The 19,754-nt window shown below is 28.9% G+C and overlaps 1 protein-coding gene across 3 annotated transcripts; it reads right to left on the bottom strand.

The window, feature by feature from the left end:
• Positions 1-207: 207 nt before the first annotated feature.
• LOC135929359 (tetratricopeptide repeat protein 27-like) lies at positions 208-12,998 on the bottom strand. 3 transcript variants are annotated; one of them, XM_065465901.1, is made up of 16 exons: positions 12,740-12,855; positions 12,580-12,694; positions 12,400-12,537; positions 9,222-9,582; positions 8,947-9,086; positions 8,496-8,738; positions 6,966-7,241; positions 5,893-6,015; positions 4,885-5,088; positions 4,065-4,499; positions 3,645-3,846; positions 1,929-2,173; positions 1,404-1,517; positions 1,023-1,137; positions 742-869; positions 208-355 (listed from the first exon to the last, which is right to left on the bottom strand). In XM_065465901.1, exons 1-16 carry the CDS (start codon positions 12,838-12,840, stop codon positions 242-244), a joined length of 3,054 nt encoding a protein of 1,017 aa, XP_065321973.1. In that variant the 5' UTR covers positions 12,841-12,855; the 3' UTR covers positions 208-241. The 3 variants fall into 3 exon arrangements, with proteins under 3 accessions (XP_065321973.1, XP_065321974.1, XP_065321975.1); XM_065465902.1 differs by having other exon boundaries at positions 1,941-2,173; XM_065465903.1 differs by lacking the exons at positions 12,400-12,537; positions 12,580-12,694; positions 12,740-12,855 and adding an exon at positions 12,956-12,998.
• Between the last annotated feature and the right edge of the window lie 6,756 nt (positions 12,999-19,754).

The following is a 19,754-nucleotide window of genomic DNA, read 5'->3' as shown; positions in this document are numbered from 1 at the left end:
ATCTATTTTTTTAATCTAAAAAGGGTGATGTATCTTAATGCATTAGGAATAATGTAATATTACTGCCTTAATAAATGACAAAATAGTCATACATGCGAGAATAAGCAAAAATAATAAATTAAAAACCCTTTAATTAATTATATAGAAGTTTGCTAGTGAAAATTGCATTATTTGATAATATCAAAAATAAAGTAGTAGAAAGCACAGTAAAAAAAAATTTTTTTATTTTATTATATTAATATCATTTATTTTTTGTATTTTTATCGATTATATCATTTATATTCAGCAATTCCTTCTCTAGATTGCACATATTTTGTAGTGTTTGAGCATCTGTGAATCCAAAATTATCCGTCCTCTGTATTATAATAAAATATTTAATTGATAAATATAATCATCCAACAAATTCTTTTTTTCATACAATCTTATCCATAGCCGCCTTCTATATTGGTGCCCTATTAATTCCCTGTAATTTATTTTAAAATAGCGATTCAAAATCTGATATTAGGGTGTAGCCTAACCCATCCAAAAAAATATCTTGCAACTAAACTCACACAAAGACTGATTGGACGATCATGGAAGAATTAAATGACCATTTCAATTTATTTTTGCAAATTAAAAATATAAATTAAAATCAGCCATTATTTTATTGTGGTAAATAATGTAGTTTAATTATATTATTTTTTTACTCTATAAAACAACAATACATAATACTATCAAAACAAATCTCATAACAATTGTAACTTTAATTCGTTGAATTGTGTTGTTAGTTAGAAATTTGGCGGAAGTCAATATGTCGAATATCTCGGTAGATTTGATATCTCCTTTTTGAGAACCATTTTGGGTCACATTATTGTAAATGTCTAAAGAAGCTATTAATAATTTCTAATTATTTTCATATTTTAGTGATAATTATATGTTAAGAGTTTATAAGTCCAAAAGTTATCTTACTTTTACTTTTTTTGTAGCTATAAACCTATTTTGGACCTAGGGGTAAAAAGTACAAGATTATAAATACGGCTTACTCTGTATCAATTCGTCGAGGTAATTAAAGGTTTCGTTGATTAAATCTTTGTTCTCGAACCATCTTGGGTTTTTAGCGATTTGATTTCTGTAAGCTTTTATGAAATATTTGGCAGCCTAAAAGGTGTTTAAAAAAAAGAGATTTGAAAAAGATCATAATATTTTAATAAATCTAAATTTTTAAAGGGGAAAACATAGGTAGCTTAGCGGAGGAGAAGGGAATTTTCGAGCAAGCCTAAAATATTAATCTAAGCGTGTGTTTATATCAAAATTTTAAATCATATGATCAAGCGTGACGGCACATGAAAAAATCCCCAGTATTGTTTAATAATTAATATACGCGCAAAACAAATTATGTTAGAAAAAAAAAGGATGAGAGAAACTTGATATTTTTCTGACAGGTCCTCGGTTTGTGCTTCATATCCATCGTTCCCAAATTTATTGAAGGTGAGCATCAAAAGTCCGTATAAATACCATATTTTGGGGTTGTCAGAAATCTGTCATTTCAAAATAAGGATTAATAAAGAAAAATTTGCGAGTTAAATTATGATGCACATTTTTAAAGTTTCATAGAATTCTTACCCTCTGGAAGTGAAGTGCTAAAATATTTCCATAATAAATAATTATTAGATAGCCCTCTAATGACTCAAAGACCTGTTATGGGCCAAAAAAGAAAATGAACTATGGGACAGGTTTCAATTACAATTGGCTGGCTGGGCCAAATATATGTATTTTTTTTAGATTGCAAGCTCATGGGCATGGGCCGAATATGAATATAAAAATTTCGGCCTATGTAGGTCTGTGCTATGCATAACCCACTTTTAGTAACTGAATTCACTTTTGTGTTAATATTATGTCATTCACAACTATGAAAAATCTTATTGGTTACCCTTTCGACAAAGACAAACCTTATTGGTTACCCTTTCGAACAGAGTCTTTAATCTGCGTTTCATAGATTGGGATTGAGCAATACATGCAGGTTTAATTAAGGAGGAACCACCATCATCAGGGGAGTTACGCTCTTTATTGCTATAGGTTGACATAGCTAATTCCTTGACTAGAATAAGTAAAGTTGGAGGAAATAATCTCGAGAAGACGGTTAAATTTGAGGAACTTTGATCTTTGAATCTGTTGTAAGATGTTGACGAACCATCTTATAATAAAAATAATTGCAAGGATATTTAGGTCTGAAAATTCTAAATTTTTCAAGAATGGGATATATTTATACTCTTTAAATGAATTAGGTTGAAATTATCTGCGCATAAGATCTCCCAGGACTAACAGTAAGCATAAATATATAGAGTAGATAATCAGATTTTTGTGCCTGAACTATTTTTCAAGATAAGGCCTGATCCCGACTTATTTTTTCAAAAAAAAGTATTATTTTAGTTTAGAATCAGATCGGGAGGTGGAAGGAGAATTTGAGAATATTGGGCCGAGAAAAAAAAAATCATTTTTAAGTGCCAAGAGAACAATATTTTAAAAACTGGTGTTATTTGTGTGAAATATATCTATAGAAGTAAAAAAAATTAGAATTTTAACTGAGGACCGAGTCCGAATGAAAATGTTTATCCAGCTCCAACTGACCTAAGTCCGAGTTGGGCCGTATCAGACAATTCCGTTAGTTCAATTTAAAGCGGTGCCGATCTAAAGTTTTTAACCGATCCGATATTATTATAAAACCGACCCGATAATCGGTTAGATATTTTAGATTAATATTCTTTTATTAACTATCTACCTTTTGAATCGATGTCATGATCATAATTTGTCGTTTAAAATTATGTAAAAAAATGTAAATTGATTACGTCGTAATTAAAGTTATACTTGTAAAAATGTAAATTGATTATAATGATAATTGAGGGATTTTTTTTAGTATGCAAATTTTAATTGGTCAAAATTAACATAAATAGTAATATTAAAAATGTAATTATTTAATTATTAAAGTTTTGTTTTATTTGGTGTTAAAAAATAAAAATTTATTTAATTTTTTTGTAATTCGCTATTCTTTGGGATAATTATATTTAAATTAATAATAAAAATTTTTTAGTGTTATATAAAATTAAAAGTTAATTCAAATTATTAGTATTGAGAAAGAAAGAAAGAATGAAAAAGTTAATTCAAATTATTAGTATTGTCAAATTACCTAACTTTGACCATCTCTATTGTGCTTTAGTAAAGCTCGTAGACCCTAAAAAAAATAGAATTTAGCTTCTAAGCTGAGTCTCAACTTGAAGATTGATTAGAATATTTCTGGATAAAGATATGGGTCACGCTGTTTTATAGTTGACTAAAGATAGATAGTTTAGCGACACTAGCAAATTATTTTATATACAATTCCTTAAAATTCTTATTTGATAACCCGTGTCTTGTCACTACGGCAAAAAATAAAATTAACATTTTTTTTATTCAAACAAAAAAAAAATTTTCAAAGTTTTTGAGGGGAAAAATATTTGAAAATCGTAAAATTGAAGTTCCTTTTATTTAAAAAAAATATATTGTGATTTCATTGATAAGATCCAACATTATAAGCTCTATTATCGCTCATCACTATGCAAAGAATTCAAATACTCTTAATTTAATACTAACCCCCCCCACTACCACATATTAATTCAATTCAATTTTACCATTGTCAGAAGCCTTGTTGACGTCAAATACGAACTCTTTCACACCACCGTCATTATCAGCTACACCCTCGTGACCCCATAAAATATCTAGCAGGCTATTCAGACACCATATCATTTCTTCGCAATCTAAACGCCTGGTGGCCACGTAGAGTAAGTTCTCCCATATTTGCCAAGAACCGTGATAATTGTATTTCAAGGATTCCTATATATATTAACACACGCACACCAAAAATAAATGTGAGCTTGTTGAAAATATATATTAAAGAAAGGTAGGGTAAAAGCAAATACGAATTCAAGTACATTTGGATTAAAAATTTTACAAAATATGAGGAGAATGTCAAGTCATTATCAATACATCAATCAAGAATATTTAAAATAACAATAATTTATATAAACTGTCATTCATCTGTTATTTGTTACTTTTAGGGTAGCGCATGCGCCGACAAAATTCTCGGATTTTATTTGTAGTGAGGCCAAATTGTTCCACGCTTTAAAATTGTCGGGCTCTAACATGAGACTCCTTTTAAAACAATTTTCGGCGAATGCTCGATTATCAGCGTCACCTGTCACATCTTTCGATACCTTGTCGCTATTCGCGTCTTCTTCCATATTTTTATTATCATCGCCTTCACCACCATTTTCCTTATCGACGCTCATACCAAAATCGCCTCTATCTAGATCCGCTAAGTCATTAGTAATAGTTTCTTTCACATCTTCGGAGCAGCCATTTTTAACAGGGAGGATTTTGTCGGTAGATGGAATCATCATGGATAGACACCCAGCCGTGAAAAGAATGTCGGATTGAGAGGGGAAATGTTGCAAGGAAATTTTGAAATGGGAAAGTGCTTTGAGCAACTTTATTAGCGAATAAAAGTTTCAAAAAACGGTCAATAATTTGAGAAAATGATTATCATAATTTTTGTAAAGGAATGATTTTTCTGCACCTAATTTATTAATCTTTCGAATTATAAAAAAAAATTTCTATTAACTCATGTCACTCTATTTCGCCTTTGATACCGGAGACTCGTACATTTTCCCGGTGGGTTTCGAGAGTTGGGTCGGGTTTGGCGGACCTGTACTTGATATACCATTTGGGTCGACTTATAAATAAATCGTCATAACCGATCGGTATCTTAATAAGCGATACTTATTTTTATGTTTCGCTCTCTTCAAAAAACCCCTTTCCTTTTAATATCCAAACGGAAAACAAGAAAAAAAAGTGTTCTTTAAAAAATAGCACATTTTTTTGCTTCTTCAGGTAATAAAAGCCCATGGCGTTTTGAGCTTGGTAACATTTATTCCGGGAAACGTCCCACGCTTTCTCGTAATAGGCGGGATCGCTCTTGATATCCCCCATAAGCTTGTACAAATTGCCCTTTTCGATGTTCGACGCATCGGCATTTCCTTCCAGGATCCTCAAGGAATCTAGGATAGTTTTTTCGGCCTACAAAAAAATTTAAGTTTGTAAATAAAAATCCTATTTTTTTACTTTGGAAAATGACAATAAAATCTTAGTCTACCTTCAGCAATGAGATATAACAATATCTAGACCTGATAATGCATTCATAATAATGCATTTGAAAGGGGTCGTTGAATGCAAATCAGCTGGACCCGCCATTTTGGTCACCCATATAGTAATTATTCTCATTTTAAAAACTACCATTAAATCGATAACTCGCTTTCCTTATGATCTCGATGATCATGCGATTTTTTAACAAAGAATGCGTCAGACGTAGGAACAAAGTGGCCCTTTCGTTTTAAAATTTTTAACAATGATATGGGTAACAAAAATGGCGTTCCCAGCTGTTTATCATTGACGTATACTGCTAATGAATGCATCGTCAGTCTAGGTATTATCATGTGACATTGACCTTAAGTTTTACCAAATTTGACGAAAATCTGAGACCCACAGCGCCACCCCCCTTCCGTCCTTAAAATAGAAATGATTTTTAAAATACGTTTTCCAGGCTTAAAAATTTCGAATAAATCAAAAAAATCCGAGTTGAACCAAATTTAATTCGAAATTAATTTTACAATTTACATCTATTAATCCGTTACAAAAAATTGTAAAATGGAGCGTGTGATAGGCTTTAAATTAAAATACCCGGCCGGGCCGGGTTTGAAAATTTGTTCGAATCCGGGCCGGATAAACTTTTAGCTTCTAACAAGTCTTTGACTATGAGCTAATGAAAATTGGAGGGAAACTTAATAAAGAATAGAAAATTTTTTTGTTTCTTTCCAATTTTACCGTGTCCATTCTCCCCAGAGCCATGTAGCAAGAGATCTTGTCTGCTGTCATATTCAACGACTCGAAGATATCTAGGGCTGAACTAACGCAGCCCAATTTTAGGAGTATACGAGCTAAAAATTTCTTATCGAACAAAAAAAAATAATTTTTGATATGGAAAATCTTCAAGCTTTATATATATGTTAGCGTTAATACCTTTTTTCCCGGCAATGTGTTATTTTTTCAACTTTAAGATCATTTTTTGAGAGCCTTTTTTTTTAAATTTAAAAATCACCTGATTTTACCGGAAATGAATTCCATCGTTGTTTAGAATCACCTACCCTACGAATTTCAAACAAATTTTTCCACGAACTTTTAAAAAACTTAATTATAATTTATAATTAAAATTTTTCCGTATATATTTTTCCATACAAATTTTAGATGACTCAAAAGGTTAACGGCTAAATTGTCTACAATTCATAAGATAGGTATTCGAAAGGTGATAGAATATATTTTCGGTTATAAAATCCGGTTTTTAACTTCAACAAAAATGACATCTCAAGGTTTCAAATTTGTAAACACGACGCTGACATATACGAATATATAAAATTCTTAACACCACTGACTAACCCTTTTTTTTCTATATTCATCTATCCAAATTAAAATTCATCAAATTAAAAAAAAATATATATCAACAATTATTTAAATAACCGTCATTTTCGGTGAAATAAATATTTTACGTACTTTTTACTCGCCGAAGTTATTCGATATAAAAACGGCTAATTCAATACTATAACCAGAACAATATTACGAGAGCCCTGATGATTTTGGCCACAGATGGTATACAAAGGTTTGGGACAACTATTAGCGAAATCGCAAGGTTCAGGCGATATTTTTCCCGGCTAATATATCGGGTTAAACCGTATTTAAAAACCGGTCCAAACCGACCCGTTTAACAAAACTCTAATCGAAATAAATAAATTTTTTCTAGGGGTTTACTCAATCAACTATACGTAAAAATTTCAAGGGCCCGTATTTCAGAGGGTCATGATTTAAACTAAAAACAATTCAACTATATCTCCGCACCCAAGTACCTGCAATTTGTAGTAAGATGGCGGAGGTCCTGAGGCGTAAAACATGTTCATCCTATTTTCGTTCGGTATTATAGGATGTTTATCAATTTTTCCGTCACCTTCTTCGTATTTTGAGCTGAGAGCGTTTAAGTTGTCGACTAATTCTTGCGCTTGAGTCAAGGCTCTCTCGATCTTGCGTTTGTTTTCCACTTCGCACAGGCACCGTTGGTAAAGTGTAGAAAATTTGATGCTCCATGTTATACGGGATTTAGACTGAAGGGTTGGGGCAAGTATTAGCTTTTTTTAAAAATTTTTTATATTAATATATTCTAGTTTGACGAAGTAGTTCGTCGAAAAAAATAATAAAATAAATGAAAGAGGCTAGAGTGGCCAGCGTTATTGACCAAGTATAGCAATCAGGGAAAGTATCTATAATTGATTTTTGGATTTGATCTTCGCAGCGGTATCGCACCTTAAAACGCTCTTGTAGTAAAATACCGACTACGATTTTGAACGACGCGTATTATATTTAACGTGTGGATAGAAAGATTATCCGCCAATAAATTTCGAGTCCTACAAATTCAAATTCTAACCCGCCCATGCCCGCCGAATTATACTTTTTTTTCAGGCCCAAACCTGACGTAGCCCTAAGTGAAAAATATAAGTGAAATGTATATCTAATACATATCAAGTTAAATAAATTTTAAAATCACTAACAGCTTAGTAATCCCGGAGAAACTCTTATCATTAGTCTTGCTTTTAAAATATTTCTTTCAAGTCAGAGCTCGGACCCGTATTCAAGACCGAACTCCGACATGAATGATTTCTGACCGGGGCCGACTTGGCTCTAGCCTAACTTGTAAAATTTTGACTTTAAATTTTAAAAACTAAATAAAGGAGAAGGAAAGATAAGATCAGTAATCGCAAGGAAGGAAAAAATATAACAAAGATATATTAGAATTAGAATTTGACCGGACCTAAAGAAGGGTCGGGCTATAGTTTCTAGACCGGGGTAAGAGTGTCACAAATCCTGGGGCTAAATGTGATAACTTATTTCGGCTGAAGGTCATCTTTGTAATAATTGTTGTAATATGTAAGTTACTTTGAAATAAAATAGAGGAAAAAGAAGTTATATTCAAATCGATTGTTACAGAAAAACGTAACGAATTATTAGATTTTTTGAATAAAAACGATGTAAATGAATAGGCAAAGAAAGTATATAAAATCGGGAATATTTTACTTAAAAAGAAGGATCATGATTTTACGAACTTAAATTTTTAATCTTTTAATTTCAATTTTTTTTTATTATTTTAATTTCTTATTTTAGTTATGATTATGTAATTAGTATTTATATTAATTAATAAAGTATTAGTAGTTAATTTATTTACACTATTTATTTTATTCTCTAAATTCTCTCAACCACTACATTTGTTGGCCGAAACATTATGTTCTATGGACACATTCAGTCTAATTAACCTTTCTTTATTTGACAACGGTTCTAAGTTCCCAAATAAATTCAACCTAACTTTGACAATAATAATATTTTTTTACATCCAAATAGGGTTGAATTTGTTCAAACAGTAAAGGGTCGTTGGGGTAAAGCAAATTTATGTGCCTGACGGTGGCGAGTAAAATTAATCTTTCCATATTAGTTATGACTAGGATACTCGAATCGATCAAATCGTTCCCCGCATTCTCGGGACTCTGATCCAGGTTAGGGTTGGGTTCCGGATGAGCGCCGGTTGCTGAATAGGCTATCTTATCTAGTAACGTATCATCGTCGAGAAAAATATCCTGGAGAAAAAAAAAATCGAAATATCATTATTTATATAAATCATTCAAATTTTCGAATGCTTCGTGTACGCGCATCACATTCCCTTTCAATCCTCGAGGGAAAATAAAATAAAAACTTGCTCACGCGACCTACAAGCGGAGCTTCATTTTTTCCGCCAATGACTCGATATAACTTATAATCAGGGTTACCACCATCCTATTTACGTACTTTAGGTAACATTTTGTTATTGGTATCTTCCGTATCGGAGTCGAAATATTTGCGCGAGTCAAAGGTACCCTTTCTTTCGACGCGCAATAACAATTGGGCAATGTCGTGCTTTTGAAACTTTGTCCTTTTACCCAACGCGCCTAAAGCGAATAAAAAAAAGCATTTCTATTGGGCAATAGCATAATAACTTATGATTGACGTTTTGTTTTTACTTTACCCCCCCCCCCCCCTCCAACACTCTTTTCTTTATTTTTATACATTTTTGACATACTTACCCGTCAAGATAGGGTCAAATAAATGCTTGGTCAACGATCTTAGCCTATTAATGATGTTTTGGGAAAGATTGATATCTCCGATCAAGCAACTCATACAATGAGCTTCTATCAAGAAGAGCGCTAAACAATCAATGTTACGGTCACCATTTCCGTGATCGACATTCAAATCGCTTTCGCTTTCAAAATTATCCCCACCGAGCGGCGACCTAATTGCGTTATCGGCGCTGAGCGAATCCCAGCCATTTTGAAGACTAATTTCTTCCAAGATGCCTTCGAATCCAGGTTTGAGATCTTGGCTTCTTTCATCTACGAGAGAACTCTGGTACAGTAACAAAAATCTTAGCTGCCAAAATCGAAAGCCCTGTTATAAATATCATCAGTAAACTAATTGTTCATGAGAAACCAAAAAAAAGTAATTATTTATTTTTTTAAAACATTATAATTTATATTTACCATTTTCAGATGAAATACTTTTATTACACTCCGATAATTTAAGCAAAAAAAATATGAACTCAAGCTTATCAGTATTCTAGTGATATCTATAAAATCCTTAGGTGTGTTAAAGTTTATACTAATTATACTAATTGGAACTGTTTTTTCTTCTTCTTCTATTATTATCTCAGATCTTGAGCAGTTTTCATAAAATTAATGTTAGAATATCCAAAAATTTCGTTAATTTTAGGTCCGGCTTTATTTTATTAGCTACGCATATAAAAGAACGTAACAATTTGAAAGTGGAGTCTGCCAGATCCCACCCGTGTGTTTAGGCCATTTTCGTTTTCTCAAGTATACTCAAGAGTTGCACAAGATGAGATCGTTGTTCTCGAATAGCGTCTCCTAGCTCAGCCGGTCGGTGATTGGGGAGATTCCACTACGAGTTTCGATCTGGATTCGATCCCAAGTGGATCTGGTTTAAATTTCCCGAAACTAATCAAAGAGGTAGTGCGCCACTGTGTACGATATATTGACCAGGGCATGATTACGTCAATCTTATTAATTAGAAAAAAAAGGCGCACCATCATTTTAATACAAAAAATTCGTTGTTTAGCAAATCTTGTAAACAAAAGATGAGTTTTAAACATTCAAATAGATTCTGATGCATTAACTCTGATTTTTCCTCCCATTCCAGTTGACGTAAGTCCAATCGAAGAGACAACAATCGGTATAAAAAACATGATTAGTTACTGTTTCAAATGTCAGTTTTGAGATTATACAAAAATACATTTTCGAGAAAAAAAAAGAATTCGATGTATCTTTATCGATTATACTAGCGGTGTTAAATGGCTAGATATGAGCAGATTTTCTTTTAAATTAAAACGGCGAATTCGATATTCTAATCCAGCAAAAAAAAATATTACGCAGGCCTGAAGATTTTTCTCATAGACGGCACAAAGATCTAGGAGTCCATTTTTTCTGGCTAAAGAATTGAATTCTTTTTTTTTAAAAAACCGCCCCACGAGTCGCTTAGCAACACTAAATCTTACTTAGAATACTGAGGATGGGAACGATCTGTCGTCCCTCTATTTCTAGTATTCTTTAGTTTTTTTTTTACCTTCGAAGACATTTAATTCGGGCTTCTTTTTTTATATGAAGATATAAAAATGGGTAAATTAATTAAACTTTCAATTTTGCAAATTATTTGGGCCCATAATAACTATTTGGAATCAATGTTACTAAATGGTTTCAAAGATATATAACTTCAAAGGTTATTAATGCGAAATTTCCACTACAGCTCTAAATTGACCTGCCATCTGGTTCAAAGTCGTACTTAGATTTTAAAATTTCGATTGTTGGCCAGGTCAGGCTCAGAGACCTGCAGAAGTACCATTTGCCTGGCCTGTGTAATCCAGGCGGGCCTGTAGGTCTTGAGTCAGGCTAAACAAAGAAATTTAATATTAATATGAGCAATATTTGTAAATTTCTTGCAAATTGCTTACTATTTTTATTTTTCTTTGTAAATTTTCAAATTTTAAATGTCCTTTATATATGTAGTAATTCTCAAGTTCCAATTTTCAGGATCAAGCTGATTCCAGACAGATTTCTTTATACATTTACAATGGTTATACTGATAATATGATTAGAAGATTCTATTTAGCTATAAGAAATGGATGGCACTGATGTTCATCTAATGAATTGCTTTTAAATTTTCTAACTATCAACAATATGCATTTTTGTTATTTTTAGATAAAAAAAGGAGGTTTTGTAGCATCTTTGGCTAATTAAAATCACATATTTTTTACATTTGTGTTATGAAAAATTTGGAGACCTAATTTTAAAATTCTTATATTTAGGCTATATTAGATAGATCTCAATGAAAAAAAATTTGGCACACTTATCAGACTAATAGCTGAAGATTCAATTTCCTTTGAAAAGACTTACAAAAAGAGGTCCAATGACTCTCTCTTGTCTTTAAAGATGGTTAATCGTGATAAAATTACAAATATATAATTTCTCTTATAAAACCTATTTAAAAAAAAATGTCAGTTAAAAGATCTTGCCTATGATAAGTATTCAAATCAGAGATCTGGAACAAAGAAATTTTTGCATTCTTGTTTCATTCAGGCTAAAAAAAAATATTATCCATTCCATTCCACATTTTGAAAAACTTTCCTGACGGAAATATTTAATTTTATTCCTATATGAAATATATAAATTTTATTATCGATCAATTATCATCAAAATATTTATTAGGCATTCTCTAAAGATCATCATTTATATGTATATGCCATATATACACATACAAATTATAATTATCCCATCAAAACTCATAACTTTGATTATATAATATTAATTTAACTTTAAAATATTTTAAATTTGATTTTTAAAAAAAATTATTTAATACTAAAAAAATGGTTAATAAAATTGTTATGTGAAGTTAACTAGAATTAAAGAAAGAAAGCATATTTTCTGAATAAGCAAAATTATATTTGTTTTTCATTAATTTATAGAACATTCTTCAACTGTAGTGGATATAGTAATCCTGTTCCAAACTTGTTCCATAACTTTCCCTAAGTTCCAATCCCAAAATGTTTTATTTATTGACCCTGATTTAAATTTATAAACATTTTTATATATAATTAAGCTTAATCAATAATTAACAAATAAAAGTATATGTAATATTAGTTATTAATCCTATAATGAAAAAAAAAATATGTTAATTAAATATGGATATCATTACTGGGATAGACAAAAATTCATTCTGAAAGTCTGTAAATACTAATTTTGAGATGTATAGTAGCACTAAATTTTTATATAATGTGTTTATGACTTTGGATCCATCATTTAATTTTTCAGAAAAATAATTATCATTATCTATCTATGAAATGCCATTAGAAAATATGTGATTTAAATATAAAACATTAGTAGATATAATATAGCCATCTAAATCATCCTTTAAATTTATTTTCCACCAATTAATTTGAATGTATAAATTCATCAAAGATACTGCAAGATATATTATCTTTTTCTTTTTACTAATAAATTCATATCAAATGTGATAATAAAAATGATATATACACCTTTGTAAGTCATCATTTAAGAATATATAATCTTTTAGACCATTAATAATCATTAGGGATAAATCCTGGTCTTTTTCGGAAAACCTAAGGAATTTAAACATACTGAGATGTTTAATAACTTTATTTATTTCATTAAAATATAAGAGAGAATCATCGCTATAGGAAGTATCTTAAATGCATATAAATTAATTACATATTATTTTATTTATACTGTACCATGTTTACAATTGAATGATCTTTCATATAAAGTTAACAATTCATGCATTTTAAAAAAAAAAAATTAGTGACTTTAATAACCGAATGCTGTAAGGTAACTTCACTCGCTACACGGCTTACCTTTTTGAGCAAATAGAACGTCATTCGTAACTTGTTTCAGAAGGTAACGAGCAACTAGTTTCTGTTTTTTTTGAGTAACGATAACTCAAAACGTTACTCGTTACTGTTACAAATAGCGAGGAAATTTAGATAACCACTTTAAAAAAAGAATATAAAATCAATTATTTAATAGTCAAATGAAGATGAATTAATTTTGATTGTGTGTTTAAAAAAATGTTGTATGCAAATAGCGAAGTGTATAATAACAAAGAAATTTGTAATCAGTTCGTTCGTTGTTTTTTTGTAAATTTTCAAATTTTGGTGACCCCCCTCCACTTCTCCAGTGAAGCTATTGTAATTGATATTGAATCGATCAAGGTATGTTAATTTATATTCTTTAAAATAAAAGAAAAGGACATATTATTTTTAAAATAATATATGTCAATAGTTTTCTTCAGATGAAAAGAAAGTAAAATTCTTCGAGTGATAATATTTAACTCTGCTCTGTCCCCTGTATGAAACATTTTTACTCAAATAAGGAAGTGGTTATTGTTGTGATTTTCAATTTTTTTTAGTTGAAATTTCAATCATTTTAACTTTGATTTTTTTTAGTTATCATTTTTTTTTTCGTTTTTTTTATAAATGATTTTTAATGATCATTAATTTTTTTATACTAAAATTTATAAAATCATTTTTTGATTATTAATTTTATGCGTAAATTTATAAAAGAGCATTCTTTGATGATCAATTTTTGTTATTAAATTTTGAAAATTTATTAATTTTATGATAAGAAAAAAATAAATGCAATTTGTACGATTACTGCTGTTCTGATAATTTTGTGTTTAAGAAAGTTATATATTGATCATTGTAAGTCTTATATTGTTTGTAGGATCTTATTTTTTGGTAAATTCCCTCATTTTCGGGTTCTTTCGATTTATTGATTTTCAGTAAGTTTTTTTTTTTTATTTTATATCTTGACCAGTTTTTTTAAGCTTTATTTTGATAGTTATCAGCTAAGCCTACAAATTGTAAAATTTGATTTTTCCCGAATTCAAATATTTTAACCTCGATGTCCTGCAGCTCAAATCTAAATTAGCATATAAAAGTAAAAAATATGAAACTAGATTTTAAATTCTGATAAAGATATTTTAAAAAAATGTTGATGAAGATCTGATTCTGTGATTATTATTGTTAAATGGCTATAGTTAGCCAATTTTAAAAAGATTTTGGCCTAAATAATAATATACAAGTCTCGAGATACTTTTCTGCTATCTATGAGTAAAGCATTTAGGCTTGAGTAAATTTTTATGGCTAAAAATGGGGTTAATCGTTTTTTAAAAATCTAGCAGTTTAACAGGAACTTGTAAAGACAAAAAAATTTATTTTGTTATAAATTCGTATACGATTTTTTGAAAATAAAGATATCCTTCTTTCTATACTTTTAATAGATTTCCCTAAAATTAAAATTTTTATTTATTTAAATATAAATACCCACCCCACTCCCACATCCTCTGTGCCAGTCGTTTGTTTGAAGCGAAAGCTGTATTGAGTACTATGTGCTTAATTTTTTCACCTGATCAAAGTTATAAAAATCAATTGTTATGAAAAATTATTTTAAAAAAGAACTATTCCTATAAAATATAATTTTTTTCAATTTTATTTTAGTTATCTATGTGGAAATGAATAAACAAAGTGAAAATTTATATACAATATTTAATATTTTTCAAGTAACGATCAGTGAATTAAATTTTTAAGAATATCGAGTAAAACGTTCCTTATTTCATAAGGTAACTATAACGAGTTCCTTTTTTTCAAAAGTAACGAAAACGCGTATTTTAGGTAAGGTTTATAGGACTGGTAATAACTCATTTTTTTTCCTATTAATAGATATTTACTTTATAGCGCGATTTAATCGAGCTGGTGAGTGGCGGATTCATAAAAGCGGATATGGCACGGAAATGGTAACTATCAAATATTTTAGGATATTATAACGTATAATTGTGTTTATAAAAGGTTTTAAAATATGTATTACGTTAAGACGAAGCATACATTTACCAGGATTGGTCAAACCATACAAAAATTTAAGATTTTAATAATTCAAATAAAATTTCAATTGATATTTTGAGCACCGTAATTCATCATATTTCTAATTTAATTTTGGTCAAATATTTATAATTGAATCATCTATATCAAATGAGCCGTTAATTCTGAATTGGTGATGAAAAAATTTATTTTTTTAATCAGTACTATTTATAGGAGTTTCATATGGGTAGTAATGTATAGTGTTGAACGTTTTTATCTCTTTTATTAAAATATTAGATAGCGTCACAATTATATCCTTAATACAAGAAAATTTGTTGTCTGCGAGTAGCGTCAGTGACTACGTGTATCACTAAACCAATATCTCTGGGTTTGAATGATGCAGGTACCAATATTTTTATTAAAATTAAAGTTCAATGTGACGGGGAATGATAAACCGAACGGAGGCGACTGGAATTAGAAAATCACATTCATGGGGCAACTCATATTAATTAATTTTTTTTATAAAAAAAGGAAAAAGACTCCACATTGCGGATAAGATATTATTTTATTTGACTTTTTAAGATTAAAATATTTACCGTTTTTTAGGGCATCTGTAATGCATAATTATACTAATTTAATAAAATTTTCATGCCATTTTTAAGAGTTCCATTTTCAATGCTGATTTTATGTGAACATTGACTAAATATGAGAATTATATATATCTTATGAGTTTTTTACATTACTTCCCCAATTAAATTTAAACATAAAATTACACAAAACTTGTGGTATTTAGATATTTCTGATAGTTGATGTATATTTTTTTTATCTATTAAATTCATATTTTTTCTAATAAAATAAAATATTTCAAATCACTTATAATCATCACAAATAAGTAGCGACTTATGAAAGATAATATCGGTAAACAATTGTAATGTAAATGTAAACATAATTTAACTATTGAAATTAAATATTTTTTTTTTCTTTTTAGCTTTCACCTTTTTCTGGTTAAAGCTCCTTCAATATCTCTCTCTCCACATTATTACTCATGCTTCTAATTTATATTTCTGATATCCCCCACCGGAATTTCTTATCGATTCCATTTGTATCGAGGCCATTGTATCTTGATCTGACACCGAAGTATCAATATCGACAGATATCCCACCGAGTATCGTTATCAAGTCCATTGTAGATTGGTAGACATTGTGCTTAAACGGCCCCCGTGGTCACCGTTATCCTAGAGTTGGCCAGAAATCGCTAGTATACTTGAATGGTCAACGAGGTCAGCTGGCCATTTTATTTTTGGTTTATTGGATAAGTATCCTAGCACCCTTTTGTCCAAGCCTGTCGGTGACCGGGGTGCCATTAGCCAGTTCAGGAATTTATCCTATCATATATCTTTACACATCAGTATCGAAAAAACCTGAAAATTTTTACGTTCTTTACCAGGATTTGAACATGGGACCTTCGGTTTACAAATATACATCATAAACCCAATAGACCACCCCTGCGACTGAAATTAAATATATAAAAAACTTGATGTGAGAATGTATTCATAAATTTTTTATTCAATTTTATTGAATGAGGAGACTAATCACCTTTCGATTTTCAATTTCTTAAAAAACCATGACATATTAGCGCCATCTTTCAAAAAAATTTTTGTTTTTTCTTCCTTAAAATTTTCCCCAAAACAAAATCTCATATTTGTACATTCATTACTTTTGAACATGAAATGCAAATATCATTCAATTTATAGATATCCCTAAATTCATTGATAACATATAATAATTATAAAGAATTAATATCTTAAGAAGGAGAATAAATTCCTTCATACATTGATGTCCCTCATCTCCATGAATAAAGAATTGTCATTGCCTAAAAAAAGATAAACCCTCACTCATTGAGATAAAGGCCAATTTGATCTTACAAGAAAATTGACAATCTCAACATAAAAGGAGAATTTTGATTATAATCAAATGTGATATTTTGTAATTACCGTTATATTTATTCGATTACTATTTAAAATTTAGATTACAATATCTATCGATTTTATAAATTTCTATTATTTATTTTTTGCAGATTTTTCCGTACCCCTTTCGACTTAGGCAAAATCACTTCATTTAGGCCGATATTTTAAAAACGGCTAACTCAATATTTTCGCTAAAAGAAATATTACCTAATTTTCGAGATTGTCCAAAACCTTTAAGGCATATGTGAACAAAATCTTCAGTCTTGCCTAATATATTTCTAGAGAAAATACTGAGGTGACCGTTTTTACAAATGGCTTCAGAGTATCATTATCCCTTACCCATTATTTCTAGACATATGGCTAAATTTCGTCAATATATCCATATCAAAAAAAATACCCGTAATATATATTTTACAATCATGTTTTTGGCCAGTGCCGAAATAACTACATTATTATATTTAATATGATATTGTGCATTAAATAAAACTTTTATTTCTTGTTAATTAATTATATTTTTTAAAAAAAATTGACCAATAGAAAAGCATAGAAAAAATAATTATTTTATTTTAAAATATAAAAGATGCCATCTTGCGGATAGGATATTATTATTTTTTAAGTTTTTTAAATTTAAAATAGTTACCCTATGGGGCGAACAAAATGCGTAACGCATAGTAATAGCATACCTATTTTAAAATTTTAACCAATGAATGATTAATTACAATTTTGTTCTTAGTAAAAAAATAAATATCGAGACCACAACAATTCTCAGTGCAAGAATTCCCCTCTTGCATTATATTTTATGTTTTCGGGCGAGATTTCATTTTTAGTTTATATTAACGTTATATTTTATCGTTACGATTTATATTTATAAAAATTCAAATTTTTATTTATCATAATTGATTGATTTTTTTATTATCTTTCTTTCTTTCTTTCTTTCTTTCTTTCTTTCTTTCTTTCTTTTTTTTTCTTTCTTTCTTTCTTTCTTTCTTTCTTTCTTTCTTTCTTTCTTTCTTTCTTTCTTTCTTTCTTTCTTTCTTTCTTTCTTTCTTTCTTTCTTTCTTTATTTCTTTCTTTCTTTCTTTCTTTCTTTCTTTATTTCTTTCTTTCTTTCTTTCTTTCTTTCTTTCTTTCTTTCTTTCTTTCTTTCTTTCTTTCTTTCTTTCTTTCTTATACAGTGTTGTGATGATTTAATGAAACATATAGACGATTAAATTCAAACCCATTCACATAAAATGATAATATTTGCAAAAATAATTAAAATATAGACAAAGCATTATTGAAATTTCTTTTATTATTTCTTTTGTTGTACATTTGTAAAGATTATAATTATGTATGCATGTGTTTCTAATTAAATCGTCAATATGTTTCATTAAATCATCACTCACAATACTGTATATCGATTGGTGTTTATTAATGAATAAACTATTATTTGACGACAAATTTATTACTCTATTTACATGGATATTTAAGAACACTACTAAATCTCACTTTTTCTTCAATCTATTAAAATTTGTGAAGTTAATTACAGAGCTCTTATTTAAGAAAGAATTTGTTTTTTTTAAATATTCTAGTGATATATTCTGTTTATAACAAATGGACCATATACACATTTATTTTCCTTATGTACAATATAATAAAATTATCGACAAAATTATTAAATAAAAAGATATACAAAAAAAAGTAATTTAAATAAAGGTTCTCAAAGTAAGATGCATATAACAGAATATAAACACTTTTCATCAATTTGCATTTTCAATTTACAAATAACAAATGTGTAATGTATACTCAATTTCTTTAGATACATTATTAATAAAATTATCGACATAAATATAAAAAAATATATATACAATAAACAAAGTAATTAAAATTTAAAAAGTAAAAACTTTCTACATAGTATAAAAAATAAACAAATTCTAACTACGGAATTTTTAAAAAAATACAACTCTCCCTATCTCTTTAATTGACATATGTTGTAATGTCTAATGTGATACACATTGTTGACCATATCAACAAAATTCATAATAATACGGACCTATTTAGACAGGAATATTTAATGAATCTTGCTTACTCATTAAGATCCCTAATGAATATCATATAATATATAGGATAGTGGAACCCTTTTACGGTATTATAGGTCAGTTCAAACATAAAATATAATATATTATATATGTTTTAAAAATTTTTGCTTAATCTTCCTCAAAATTATAATTATATTTGTCCAAACCATTCATTAAACTTTAATTCAAAACATTCTTCCTTTACACAACCTTTCAAATTACCAATTGACATATTTTGTGAATCCAACTCGCCTTTTAAATTTATTTATTCTTTATGATTACTAAAATTTACTTGCTTACATTAAATTAAAATAAGGTTAAAGTTTATTTTACAATTAATAAAAATTGTCACCCAACTTTCATAATTTTTATATTAGCACAGTGACCCTTAACAAACATTTGTATATTTCCAAATTTCTGTCAAAATTATTAATTTTAATGTTAAATACCTAACAACATTTTTGCAATATTTTTTTAAATATAATTATCTGGACATCATAGCGTCTTAAATTTCCACCACAAATATTAAAAACCATATATATATCCTTTATATATTTCTTGACCATCATTAATTGACTACAGCCAAATTAATTATATTCCTATTAGAGTCATTCCTCACTAGGAAAGTCCGTCTTTTTATATATTTATTTCATTC

This window comes from Gordionus sp. m RMFG-2023, chromosome 5 (genome assembly GCF_954871325.1).
Source record: "Gordionus sp. m RMFG-2023 chromosome 5, tfGorSpeb1-WG-v2, whole genome shotgun sequence".
NCBI classification, from domain to species: domain Eukaryota; kingdom Metazoa; phylum Nematomorpha; class Gordioida; order Chordodea; family Parachordodidae; genus Gordionus; species Gordionus sp. m RMFG-2023.
Note: the sequence above shows the minus strand (reverse complement) of the source record. Positions and strands in the feature narration are given on the sequence as shown.

Bases quoted from the DNA above. Each gene is read 5' to 3' on its own strand.
- LOC135929359 (XM_065465901.1), bottom strand. From the start codon at position 12,840: ATGTTTAAATTCCTTAGGTTTTCCGAAAAAGACCAGGATTTATCCCTA. The intron at 12,695-12,739 runs GTGTATATATCA...TGAATTTATTAG, and splicing joins TTAAATGATGACTTACAAAG to TAAAAAGAAAAAGATAATAT. The intron at 1,138-1,403 runs GTTTCTCTCATC...AACACCTTTTAG, and splicing joins ACCTGTCAGAAAAATATCAA to GCTGCCAAATATTTCATAAA.